Raw genomic sequence first — 12,597 nt, forward strand, 5'->3', positions numbered from 1 at the left:
GTCAATAAGCTCAAGACAGAACTTAGAGGGTTACGAACCCAAGGATTTGATATTACCACGTACGAAAGACGATTCACAGAATTGTACCTATTGTGTCCGGGAGCATTCGAAGATGAGGAAGAGAAGATCGACGCGTTTGTGAAAGGATTACCGGAAAGAATCCAAGAAGATATAAGTTCACACGAGCCCGCCTCCATACAACAGGCATGTAGAATTGCTCACAAGCTAGTGAACCAGATTGAAGAAAGAATTAAAGAACAGACTGCTGAAGAGGCCAATGTGAAGCAAGTCAAAAGAAAGTGGGAGGAAAACGGTGATAAGAATCACCAATACAACAACAATAGTAATTACAACAATAATCGCAACAATTATCCCAACAATCGCAACATCAATCGCAACTACACAAACGGCCCAACAACAACAACAACAACAACAACAACAACTACTACAACAATCATCCCAACAACAATAATAACCGCAACAACAACAACAATCAGAAGCAGCTATGCCAAAGGTGTGAAAAGTATCACTCGGGGTTCTGCACCAAATTTTGCAACAAGTGTAAAAGAAATGGTCATAGCGCGGCGAAGTGTGAGGTCTACGGACCAGGGGTTAATAGAACGAAAGGAACAAATGGTGTCGGAACGAGTAATGGCGGAGCAAGTAGTGTCGGAGCAAGTTATGCCAATGTAGTTTGTTATAAATGTGGAAAACCGGGCCACATTATTAGAAATTGCCCGAACCAGGAGAACACGAATGGACAAGGCCGCGGAAGAGTTTTCAATATTAATGCGGCAGAGGAACAGGAAGATCCGGAGCTTGTTACGGGTACGTTTCTTATTGACAATAAATCTGCTTACGTTTTATTTGATTCGAGTGCAGATAGAAGCTATATGAGTAGAGATTTTTGTGCTAAATTAAGTTGTCCATTGACGCCTTTGGATAGTAAATTTTTACTCGAATTAGCAAATGGTAAATTAATTTCAGCAGATAATATATGTCGGAATCGAGAAATTAAACTGGTTAGCGAAACATTTAAGATTGATTTGATACCAGTAGAGTTAGGGAGTTTTGATGTGATAATCGGTATGGACTGGTTGAAAGAAGTGAAAGCAGAGATCGTTTGTTACAAAAATGCAATTCGCATTATACGAGAAAAAGGAAAACCCTTAATGGTGTACGGAGAAAAGGGCAACACGAAGCTACATCTTATTAGTAATTTGAAGGCACAAAAACTAATAAGAAAAGGTTGCTATGCTGTTCTAGCACACGTCGAGAAAGTACAAACTGAAGAAAAGAGCATCAATGATGTTCCCGTCGCAAAAGAATTTCCCGATGTATTTCCGAAAGAATTACCGGGATTACCCCACATTGATCCGTTGAATTTCAAATAGATCTTGTACCAGGAGCTGCACCAATAGCTCGTGCTCCTTACAGACTCGTACCCAGCGAGATGAAAGAACTACAAAGCCAATTACAAGAACTTTTAGAGCATGGTTTCATTCGACCAAGCACATCACCGTGGGGAGCTCCTGTTTTGTTTGTCAAGAAGAAAGATGGTACATTCAGGTTGTGTATCGACTACTGAGAGTTGAACAAACTTACCATCAAGAACCGCTACCCACTACCGAGAATCGATGACTTATTTGATCAACTACAAGGCTCGTCTGTTTATTTAAAGATTGACTTACGTTCCGGGTATCATCAAATGCGGGTGAAAGAAGATGATATTCCAAAGAGTGCTTTCAGAACACGTTATGGTCATTACGAGTTTATGGTCATGCCATTTGGTTTAACTAATGCACCAGCTGTGTTCATGGACCTTATGAACCGAGTGTGTGGACCATACCTTAACAAGTTTGTCATTATTTTCATTGATGACATACTTATTTACTCAAAGAATGACCAAGAACACGGTGAACATTTGAGAAAGGTGTTAGAAGTATTGAGGAAGGAAGAATTGTACGCTAAATTTTCAAAGTGTGCATTTTGGTTGGAAGAAGTTCAATTCTTCGGTCACATAGTGAACAAAAAAGGTATTAAGGTGGATCCGGCAAAGATAGAAACTGTTGAAAAGTGGGAAACCTCAGAAACTCCGAAACACATACGCCAGTTTTTAGGACTAGCTGGTTACTACAGAAGGTTCATCCAAGACTTTTCCAGAATAGCAAAACCCTTGACTGCATTAACGCATAAAGGGAAGAAATTTGAATGGAAGGATGAACAAGAGAAAGCGTTTCATTAATTGAAGAAAAAGCTAACTACGGCACCTATATTGTCATTGCCTGAAGGGAATGATGATTTTGTGATTTATTGTGACGCATCAAAGCAAGGTCTCGGTTGTGTATTAATGCAACGAACGAAGGTGATTGCTTATGCGTCTAGACAATTGAAGATTCACGAGCAAAATTATACGACGCATGATTTGGAATTAGGCGCGGTTGTTTTTGCATTAAAGACTTGGAGGCACTACTTATATGGGGTCAAAAGTATTATATATACCGACCACAAAAGTCTTCAACACATATTTAATCAGAAACAACTGAATATGAGGCAGCGTAGGTGGATTGAATTGTTGAATGATTACGACTTTAAGATTCGTTACCACCCGGGGAAGGCAAATGTGTAGCCGATGCCTTAATCAGGAAGGACAGAGAACCCATTCGAGTAAAATCTATGAATATAATGATTTATAATAACCTTACTACTCAAATAAAGGAGGCGCAACAAGGAGTTTTAAAAGAAGGAAATTTAAAGGATGAAATACCCAAAGGATCGGAGCAGCATCTTAATATTCGGGAAGACGGAACCCGGTATAGGGCTGAAAGGATTTGGGTACCAAAATTTGGAGATATGAGAGAAATGGTACTTAGAGAAGCTCATAAAACCAGATACTCAATACATCCTGGAACGGGGAAGATGTACAAGGATCTCAAGAAACATTTTTGGTGGCCGGGTATGAAAGCCGATGTTGCTAAATACGTAGGAGAATGTTTGACGTGTTCTAAGGTCAAAGCTGAGCATCAGAAACCATCAGGTCTACTTCAACAACCCGAAATCCCAGAATGGAAATGGGAAAACATTACCATGGATTTCATCACTAAATTACCAAGGACTGCAAGTGGTTTTGATACTATTTGGGTAATAGTTGATCGTCTCACCAAATCAGCACACTTCCTGCCAATAAGAGAAGATGACAAGATGGAGAAGTTAGCACGACTGTATTTAAAGGAAGTCGTCTCCAGACATGGAATACCAATCTCTATTATCTCTGATAGGGATGGTAGATTTATTTCAAGATTCTGGCAGACATTACAGCAAGCATTAGGAACTCGTCTAGACATGAGTACTGCCTATCATCCACAAACTGATGGGCAGAGCGAAAGGACGATACAAACGCTTGAAGACATGCTACGAGCATGTGTTATTGATTTCGGAAACAGTTGGGATCGACATCTACCGTTAGCAGAATTTTCCTACAACAACAGCTACCATTCAAGCATTGAGATGGCGGCGTTTGAAGCACTTTATGGTAGAAAGTGCAGGTCTCCGATTTGTTGGAATGAAGTGGGGGATAGACAGATTACAGGTCCGGAGATTATACAAGAAACTACCGAGAAGATCATCCAAATTCAACAACGGTTGAAAACCGCCCAAAGTCGACAAAAGAGCTACGCTGACATTAAAAGAAAAGATATAGAATTTGAAATTGGAGAGATGGTCATGCTTAAAGTTACACCTTGGAAAGGCGTTGTTCGATTTGGTAAACGAGGGAAATTAAATCCAAGGTATATTGGACCATTCAAGATTATTGATCGTGTCGGACTAGTAGCTTACCGACTTGAGTTACCTCAACAAATCGTGGCTGTACATAACACTTTCCACGTCTCGAATTTGAAGAAATGTTTTGCTAAAGAAGTTCTCACTATTCCGTTAGATGAAATCCAAATCAACGAAAAACTCCAATTCATCGAAGAACCCGTCGAAATAATGGATCGTGAGGTTAAAAGACTTAAGCAAAACAAGATACCAATTGTTAAGGTTCGATGGAATGCTCGTAGAGGACCCGAGTTCACCTGGGAGCATGAAGATCAGATGAAGAAGAAATACCCGCATCTATTTCCAGAAGATTCGTCAACACCTTCAACAGCTTAAAATTTCGGGACGAAATTTATTTAACGGGTAGGTACTGTAGTGACCCGAAATTTTCCATGTTTATATATATTAATTGAGATTGATATTTACATGATTAAATGTTTCCAACATGTTAAGCAATCAAACTTGTTAAGACTTGATTAATTGAAATATGTTTCATATAGACAGTTGACCACCCAAGTTGACCGGCGATTCACGAACGTTAAAACTTGTAAAAACGACATGACGATATATATATGGATATACATATGGTTAACATGAGATTATGATAAGTAAGTATCTCCATAAGTATATTAACAATGAGTCATATACATATAAACAAGACTACTAACTTAAGGATTTCGAAACGAGACATATATGTAACGATAACGTTGTAACGACATTTAAATGTATATATATCATATTAAGATATATTAATATATCATAATATCATGATAATATAATAATTTAACATCTCATTAGATATAATAAACAATGGGTTAACAACATTAATTGAGATCGTTAACTTAAAGGTTTCAAAACAACACTTACATGTAACGACTAACGATGACTTAACGACTCAGTTAAAATGTATATACATGTAGTGTATTTAGATGTATTAAAATACTTTTGGAAGACTTCAAGACATATATCAAAACACTCATACTTAACGAAAATGGTTACAGTTACTTTCCCATTCTTTTCTTGCATCAAGAATTCTAGTCGTATTCTTACCCGTATTATACACAGCTTCAAAACGTACTTACTATGGGTATATACCAATAGGAACTAGCATGGGATTCCACTCTTGATTATTTCATGTATGACTAATCAATTTTAACTTCTACCATGAGCTAGTCAACTAACTAGAACTCCTTTTAACCCCACTCACCACTCACCAATTACCACTCATCATTCACTCCATTTCACTTCCAATTCTCTTTCTAATTCTCTCTCAACAGACACACACACTATTATGAATGTATTTTTCCAGTAGTTAATCATCATCTTCATCAAAAATCACTTCAAGCATCAAGCTATAATCATCATAGGAAGAACACTTCAAGAACACTTCAAAAATCCCTTCAAGTTTACTAATTTACTTCCAAGCTTTATAATCCATTCCAAGTAATCATCTAAGATCAAGAAACCTTTGTTATATATAGTAGGTTATCATTCTAATACAAGGTAATAATCATATTCAAACTTTGGTTCAATTTCTATAACTATAACAATCTTAATTCGAGTAAAAATCTTACTTGAACTTGTTTTTGTGTCATGATCCTACTTCAAGAACTTTCAAGCCATCCAAGATCCTTTGAAGCTAGATCATTTCTTGTCACTTCCAGTAGGTTTACCTACTAAACTTGAGGTAGTAATGATGTTCATAACATCATTCGATTCATATATATAAAACTATCTTATTCGAAGGTTTAAACTCGTAATCACTAGAACATAGTTTAGTTAATTCTAAACTTGTTCGCAAACAAAAGTTAATCCTTCTAACTTGACTTTTAAAATTAACTAAACACATGTTCTATATCTATATGATATGCTAACTTAATGATTTAAAACCTGGAAACACGAAAAACACCGTAAAACCGGATTTACGTCGTCGTAGTAACACCGAGGGCTGTTTTGGGTTAGTTAATTAAAAACTATGATAAACTTTGATTTAAAAGTTGTTATTCTGAGAAAATGATTTTTATTATGAACATGAAACTATATCCAAAAATTATGGTTAAACTCAAAGTGGAAGTATGTTTTCTAAAATGGTCATCTAGACGTCGTTCTTTCGACTGAAATGACTACCTTTACAAAAACGACTTGTAACTTATTTTTCCGACTATAAACCTATACTTTTTCTACTTAGATTCATAAAATAGAGTTCAATATGAAACCATAGCAATTTGATTCACTCAAAACGGATTTAAAATGAAGAAGTTATGGGTAAAACAAGATTGGATAATTTTTCTCATTTTAGCTACGTGAAAATTGGTAACAAATCTATTCCAACCATAACTTAATCAACTTGTATTGTATATTATGTAATCTTGAGATACCATAGACACGTATACAATGTTTCGACCTATCATGTCGACACATCTATATATATTTCGGAACAACCATAGACACTCTATATGTGAATGTTGGAGTTAGCTATACAGGGTTGAGGTTGATTCCAAAATATATATAGTTTGAGTTGTGATCAATACTGAGATACGTATACACTGGGTCGTGGATTGATTCAAGATAATATTTATCGATTTATTTCTGTACATCTAACTGTGGATAACTAGTTGTAGGTTACTAACGAGGACAGCTGACTTAATAAACTTAAAACATCAAAATATATTAAAAGTGTTGTAAATATATTTTTAACATACTTTAATATATATTTATATATTGTTATAGGTTCGTGAATCAACAGTGGCCAAGTCTTACTTCTCGACGAAGTAAAAATCTGTGAAAGTGAGTTATAGTCCCACTTTTAAAATCTAATATTTTTGGGATGAGAATACATGCAGGTTTTATAAATGATTTACAAAATAGACACAAGTACGTGAAACTACATTCTATGGTTGAATTATCGAAATTGAATATGCCCCTTTTTATTAAGTCTGGTAATCTAATAATTAGGGAACAGACACCCTAATTGACGCGAATCCTAAAGATAGATCTATTGGGCCTAACAAACCCCATCCAAAGTACCGAATGCTTTAGTACTTCAAAATTTATATCATATCCGAAGGGTGTCCTGGAATGATGAGGATATTCTTATATATGCATCTTGTTAATGTCGGTTACCAGGTGTTCACCATATGAATGATTTTTATCTCTATGTATGGGATGTGTATTGAAATATGAAATCTTGTGGTCTATTGTTACGATTTGATATATATAGGTTAAACCTATAACTCACTAACATTTTTGTTGACGTTTAAAGCATGTTTATTCTCAGGTGAATATTAAGAGCTTCCGCTGTTGCATACTAAAATAAGGACAAGATTTGGAGTCCATGTTTGTATGATATTGTGTAAAAACTGCATTCAAGAAACTGATTTCGATGTAACATATTTGTATTGTAAACCATTATGTAATGGTCGTGTGTAAACAGGATATTTTAGATTATCATTATTTGATAATCTACGTAAAGTTTTTTAAACCTTTATTTATGAAATAAAGGTTATGGTTTGTTTTAAAAATGAATGCAGTCTTTGAAAAACGTCTCATATAGAGGTTAAAACCTCGCAACGAAATCAATTAATATGGAACGTTTTTAATCAATAAGAACGGGACATTTCAAATACCGGGGTGAAAACGTGACTTTTTAGCCGATATCACATTGCTTCAAAAGTTAAGTTGAAAACCTATAGGACATCAAAACCACCAAGATACTTGATATCAGCATTGTTGATATCACCCAAATTATACATATATTACATCGCGATATCGGTCCTTTATTTTCATTTATTTGTGGAAATGTGAAGACTTTTGGTGATTAATTGAGATAAATTGGTAATACTAGCTCTAGAGGTCTTTGGTTTAATGTTTTGGTTGCTTTCTGCCAAGAATTGGTTATAATTAAGCTCATAGTATGTTTGTACATGAGAAATCAAAGTTTTACTGAGTCTGAAGCTGATCCCGGCCGCAACTGGTTGAATCCCGGCCGTAATACATTGGTAGAAATTGAAGAAATCAGAATCAGGTCAATCCCGGTCGCAACAAAATCATCGCGGTAGCGATGAAGAATCACCATCCCAGTCGCAATCCACCTATCACGGTCGTGACGGGGCCCGGTCAGATGACTTTTTGAGCACTTATAAATAGTCGAAGTTTTTAACCCCAAAGGTGTGTGCAGTTTTCCAGCTATGAAAAAGAGAGTTCTTTGAAGACCTAAACCCTACCATTGAAGTCTTGCTCATCTTTTACTTCTATTCGATTAATCATAACTTTCGGTACTTGTTTTTATCATCAGTTTATCATTGTAATCATGAATACTTCTAGTTTTTATTGTTTATTTGTTCCTTGCTACTTTAATATGCTAGGCTAAATTAGTTTAGTGTTTGCTTGAATGTGAAACTATGAATACTGGATTGTTCTATCATTCGAATTTAATGTTTTGTGGTTGAAATTGATTGTGTTTGATTAAAGATCCACTCTTATGCATGTTCTATGTTCTTAATTCAATTACATAGATTGTTAATCGTTTAATGTGAGTTAGATTTGAGATGCAATATATGCTTCAACATTTAGGTGATCTAGACAATTAGAGAAGTGATTTTAAGTGATTGTGTTATTGATTTAATTGGTAATTGAAAGACTTATGAACTGCATAATAGTGTAATTATTGCAAGTGATTGTGATAATTAGGATTTTACGTGAGTTTAGTCCAAATCAAGTCTCATTGGTTTCTATCAAATATAGTTTAATCTTTTGAAGTGTGTTTATGTGAGTTTACTTACTTTGACTTATTAGAACTTGGTGAGAAGTCATACAACTATATTAAAGACAAAATAATCGGTAATAACTGCAAGAACAACCCATATTAATAGTGAATCATTCAAGTGGACACTGTTTTATCTTTATTGTTAATTCATTTCATTTTACTTCACGTTGATTGCGTGAATTGAAATACAAACCAAATCTCTTAATTAAATCTCTAGGATAATTACTAGTGTTAAGATCTTGATTAAACTTCTCTCTGTGGAACGAACTGGTCAAATTACTTATAGATTACTGCATGATCAGGTTATAGTTGCTTGTAAGTGTGTGATAATTGTTAAGTTTTTAGCTAGTTATTTTAAGGTACGATATCACATATCAACTTTTTGGCGCCGCTGTCGTGGAGCGGTTCTACATTGGGATTTTAAGTTTGCTTTTAATTATTCGATCCTTTTGTGAGAAACAATTCTTACAAAAGTTACTTTATAGTTATTTTATAAAAATTTACGCGTGGTTTAGTTGTGGTGTGAATGCAGGTTAGGTACTAATAACTCTGGAACCGTCTAGAGTATACTATACACACAGCAAAGCTAAAGAAGAACAGGAAATCGCTGAAGGTTTCGCTGAATTACCTTTTTATATTCTGGATTTTGAGTATATTAAGGAAGAAGTTATAATGACTGAAGAAGGAGAAGGTCAAACGATGGAAGCAATGATGAAAGCCACGAGGGCTGGTAATGGACATGCCATTAGACAACCGGCAGTCACCACGAATTTTGAGGTTAAGGGACAGATTTTGAATATGATAACTCACTAGTGTCAGTTCAGGGGTACACCGAAAGAGGATGCATTTGAGCATCTTCGGAACTTCAAAAGCATTTGCAATTTGTTCAAGATTGCAAATGTTTCTGATACAATTATCTATCCGAGAGTCTTTCCTTGGTCCTTAAAAGATGATGCCAAGGACTGGTTAAAGTCATTGCCAGAGGGTGAGATTGATAGTTGGCCTACAATGGAAGATAAGTTTCTGCAGCGTTTCTTTCCAGCTTCAAAGGATGCTAAATTGCAGAGTGACATTAATCACTTTGTTCAGAAGTCAAATGAGACACTTTATAATACATGGACACGTTTTGGTAAAATGCTACACAATTGTCCTCAACACGGGTTGAATAACTTTAATAAGGTCTTAATTTTCTATAAGGGTGTCAATGTGCCGACAAGGAAAGAAATTGATATTGCTGTAGGTGGTTTGTTAATGAAAAGACCCCAGATGAAGCTTATGAAATCATCTCCGAAACTGCTACACATTCTTATGATTGGCATCAAGAGATGGATGTTTCTCGCTCTTCTCATGTTGCTAGTACCGAAACTAGTGACGAGCTTGCTTCAGTTAAAGCTCAACTTGCGACCTTTAAAAGACAGATGGATTCTATCACTAAAGAAATACACGCGATAAAGGTTGGTTGTGAGTTATATCAGGGACCACATCTTACGAAAGATTGTGATCAAGCGTCAATGGAGGAACAGGATAATTATTTGGGTTATGTGAAAAAGGGTGACTTTGCTCTTATTGAATTTCCAGGGGGAAGGCTGTTTTTCAACCAAGTGAGTAATACGAATGGTGACAATTATCAGAATGGTAATCAAGTTTATCAGGGTAATCAGAAAAAACAGGCCACCTGGATTTAATAACAGAAATCGGCAAGCACCGTCTAGAAATTTTCAGCAACCTATGCAACCAGTTCAGCAGCCAGAAAATAAGATGCCTCCGTTGGAAGAATTGTTAAGGGGTTTCATTATGAAAACGGACGAAAGTATCACTACTTTGAGACAAGATGGTGAATCAACAAAGCAGAAAGTTAGAAGTTGGTAAGCCTCGATTCAGAATTTAGAACGTGATGTGTGTCGTATTGCTCAGTCTTTATCGGAGAGACCACCGGGTACTCTCCCATCTAACACGCAGTCCAATTCGAACAATAAATGACCTATTAGAAATGAGCACGTTAACGCCATAACCACTCGAAGTGGTTTGGTCATTAATGAGGAGACTCTCAAGTCTCCACCTATTATTTCTCCTACTGTTTTGCAGGTACCAATTGATGAGGAGTCAAAGGATGAAAGTTCTAAGAATTATGAGCCAAAGGCCCAGGAGCAAAAGAAAGATGATCCACCGGAGATCATAACTAAGCCGCCATTGAAGGTGTACAAATCACCAATTCCATATCCTAAAGCTCTAAAGAAAGACAAGCTTGCGAATCAGTATAAGAAATTCTTAGATATGATTAATCAAATCAGCATCAATATGCCATTGGCAGAAGTGATTAAAGGATGCCTAACTATGAGAAGTTTCTAAAGGACCTAATCTCTTCGAAAGATAAATATCAAGAGGTGTGGGCCACATTCCTCAATGAGGCGTGTTCGGCCATTTTGCAAAAGCAAACGATTCCTCCAAAATTGGGAGACCCAGGTAGCTTTATTATTCCTTGTTTATTAGGTGATTCGGCAGTGTATGATGCACTAACCGATTTAGGGGAAAGCGTTAATTTAATGCCCTATTCGTTGTACTTGAAACTTGGCTTAGAAGATTTAAAACCAACTAGAATGGGAATTCACTTGGCCAACCATTCTTTTAACACTCCTATAGGTATTGCCGAAGACTTAATAGTGAGAGTTAGCCACCCTTGTCCAAATAAGGAACCATTATTCTTTCCGGCCGATTTAGTGATCCTTGAAATGAAAGAGGACACTAAAGTACCAATCATTCTAGGTCGACCTTTCCTAAACACCATTGATTCTATTATCCATGTTCAACAGAACCAAATTAGCATAGGCGTAGGTGATGAAAGAGTGATTTTCCATGTAGATAAGGCCATGAAACAACCCAAGTCCATTGATGATACTTGTTTCAAACTTGATGTAATAGACTTGTGTGTTGAGAATGAATTGAAGGAATTCTTGGAAGTCGATACTACAGGTTTTGTTCTCGTTGATAGTAGTGATGATTTTGATTTAGATGCTGAATTTGAAAACTTGTTGGAAGTTAATACTGATGATTATGACTATAATAAGGAAGATGATCCCAAGGAAGAGGAACTGATAGAAGAGATCAAAGAGGAAGATAAGTTCTGAATCAAAAATTCTTTGGAAGAACCACCCGTACTTGAACTTAAGGAACTCTGGGAACATTTAGAGTATGCCTATCTTCAAGGTACATCGCAATTACCGGTAATTATTTCTGCTACTCTTTCCGGTAATCAAAAGGGCCGATTAATTAATTTGTTAAGGGCTCACAAAAAGGCAATTGTCTGGAAAATGACCAACATACCGGGCATCAATCCCTCCTTCTGCACTCATAAAATCCTCTTAGAGGATGAGTACAAACCTGTTGTCTAAAGGCAGAGGAGGCTAAACCCGAATATGTAGGACGTTGTGAAAAAGGAGGTAGTCAAGTTACTTGACGCCGGGTTGATTTACCCAATCTCCGATAGCCTGTGGGTGAGCCCTGTACAAGTTGTGCTGAAGAAGGTGTAACATCCTCAATCGGACCTAGCTGTAAGATTACTAGATTGCCCTTAAGTTGTGTTGCGTTATTATATGTTTTTATTTTTTAATTAATATTTATTATTATTTGATGATGTGGTTAGGACCAGTTTGTGACAAGGGTCACAGAACAGGTTTGTTTATTTTATTTGGACTTCGTTTAGATTGCCAAATGACGTACGAAAGATATCAGATAGCTGATAAATACCGGTGTGTTGCACAGTGTGGGAATTAAACCCAATTAATTGGCTAGAGTTGTGTCCTTCTTTCCATTTCTAGACTTTTCTTCTCAAACACCGTACCTTCATCTCTTTCACCTAATCAAACCCTAATCTTTAATTCTTGTTTTATAGCTCAAATCATTTACATTATCTTGTTCCTTGTGTTTTACTGATTCTATCAAGGTAAGAATCATAGCATTTCATGCTTTAATCTTTGAGAAATTTGGGTTTTTGTGTTAGGTTTTACACAGTGTGT

General features: G+C 36.1%; 1 protein-coding gene across 1 annotated transcript; it reads left to right on the plus strand.

Moving 5' to 3' along the window:
- Window positions 1-9,256: 9,256 nt before the first annotated feature.
- LOC139874557 (uncharacterized) lies at window positions 9,257-11,709 on the plus strand. Its single transcript, XM_071861972.1, has 5 exons — window positions 9,257-9,361; window positions 9,404-9,831; window positions 9,942-10,185; window positions 10,670-10,925; window positions 11,075-11,709. The coding sequence occupies exons 1-5, from the start codon at window positions 9,257-9,259 to the stop codon at window positions 11,707-11,709; spliced, it is 1,668 nt and encodes a 555-aa protein (XP_071718073.1).
- Window positions 11,710-12,597: the final 888 nt, after the last annotated feature.

The sequence above is a fragment of the Rutidosis leptorrhynchoides genome, chromosome 11 (genome assembly GCF_046630445.1).
Source record: "Rutidosis leptorrhynchoides isolate AG116_Rl617_1_P2 chromosome 11, CSIRO_AGI_Rlap_v1, whole genome shotgun sequence".
Lineage (NCBI taxonomy): Eukaryota > Viridiplantae > Streptophyta > Magnoliopsida > Asterales > Asteraceae > Rutidosis > Rutidosis leptorrhynchoides.

What these genes read in the sequence shown, in the direction of transcription:
- LOC139874557 (XM_071861972.1), top strand. Translation starts at nt 9,257, where the DNA reads ATGACTGAAGAAGGAGAAGGTCAAACGATGGAAGCAATGATGAAAGCC. An exon ending in CAGTCACCACGAATTTTGAG is followed by an intron (nt 9,362 to 9,403) that starts GTTAAGGGACAG and finishes CACTAGTGTCAG; the next exon opens with TTCAGGGGTACACCGAAAGA. An exon ending in GAAGGCTGTTTTTCAACCAA is followed by an intron (nt 10,186 to 10,669) that starts GTGAGTAATACG and finishes ACTGTTTTGCAG; the next exon opens with GTACCAATTGATGAGGAGTC.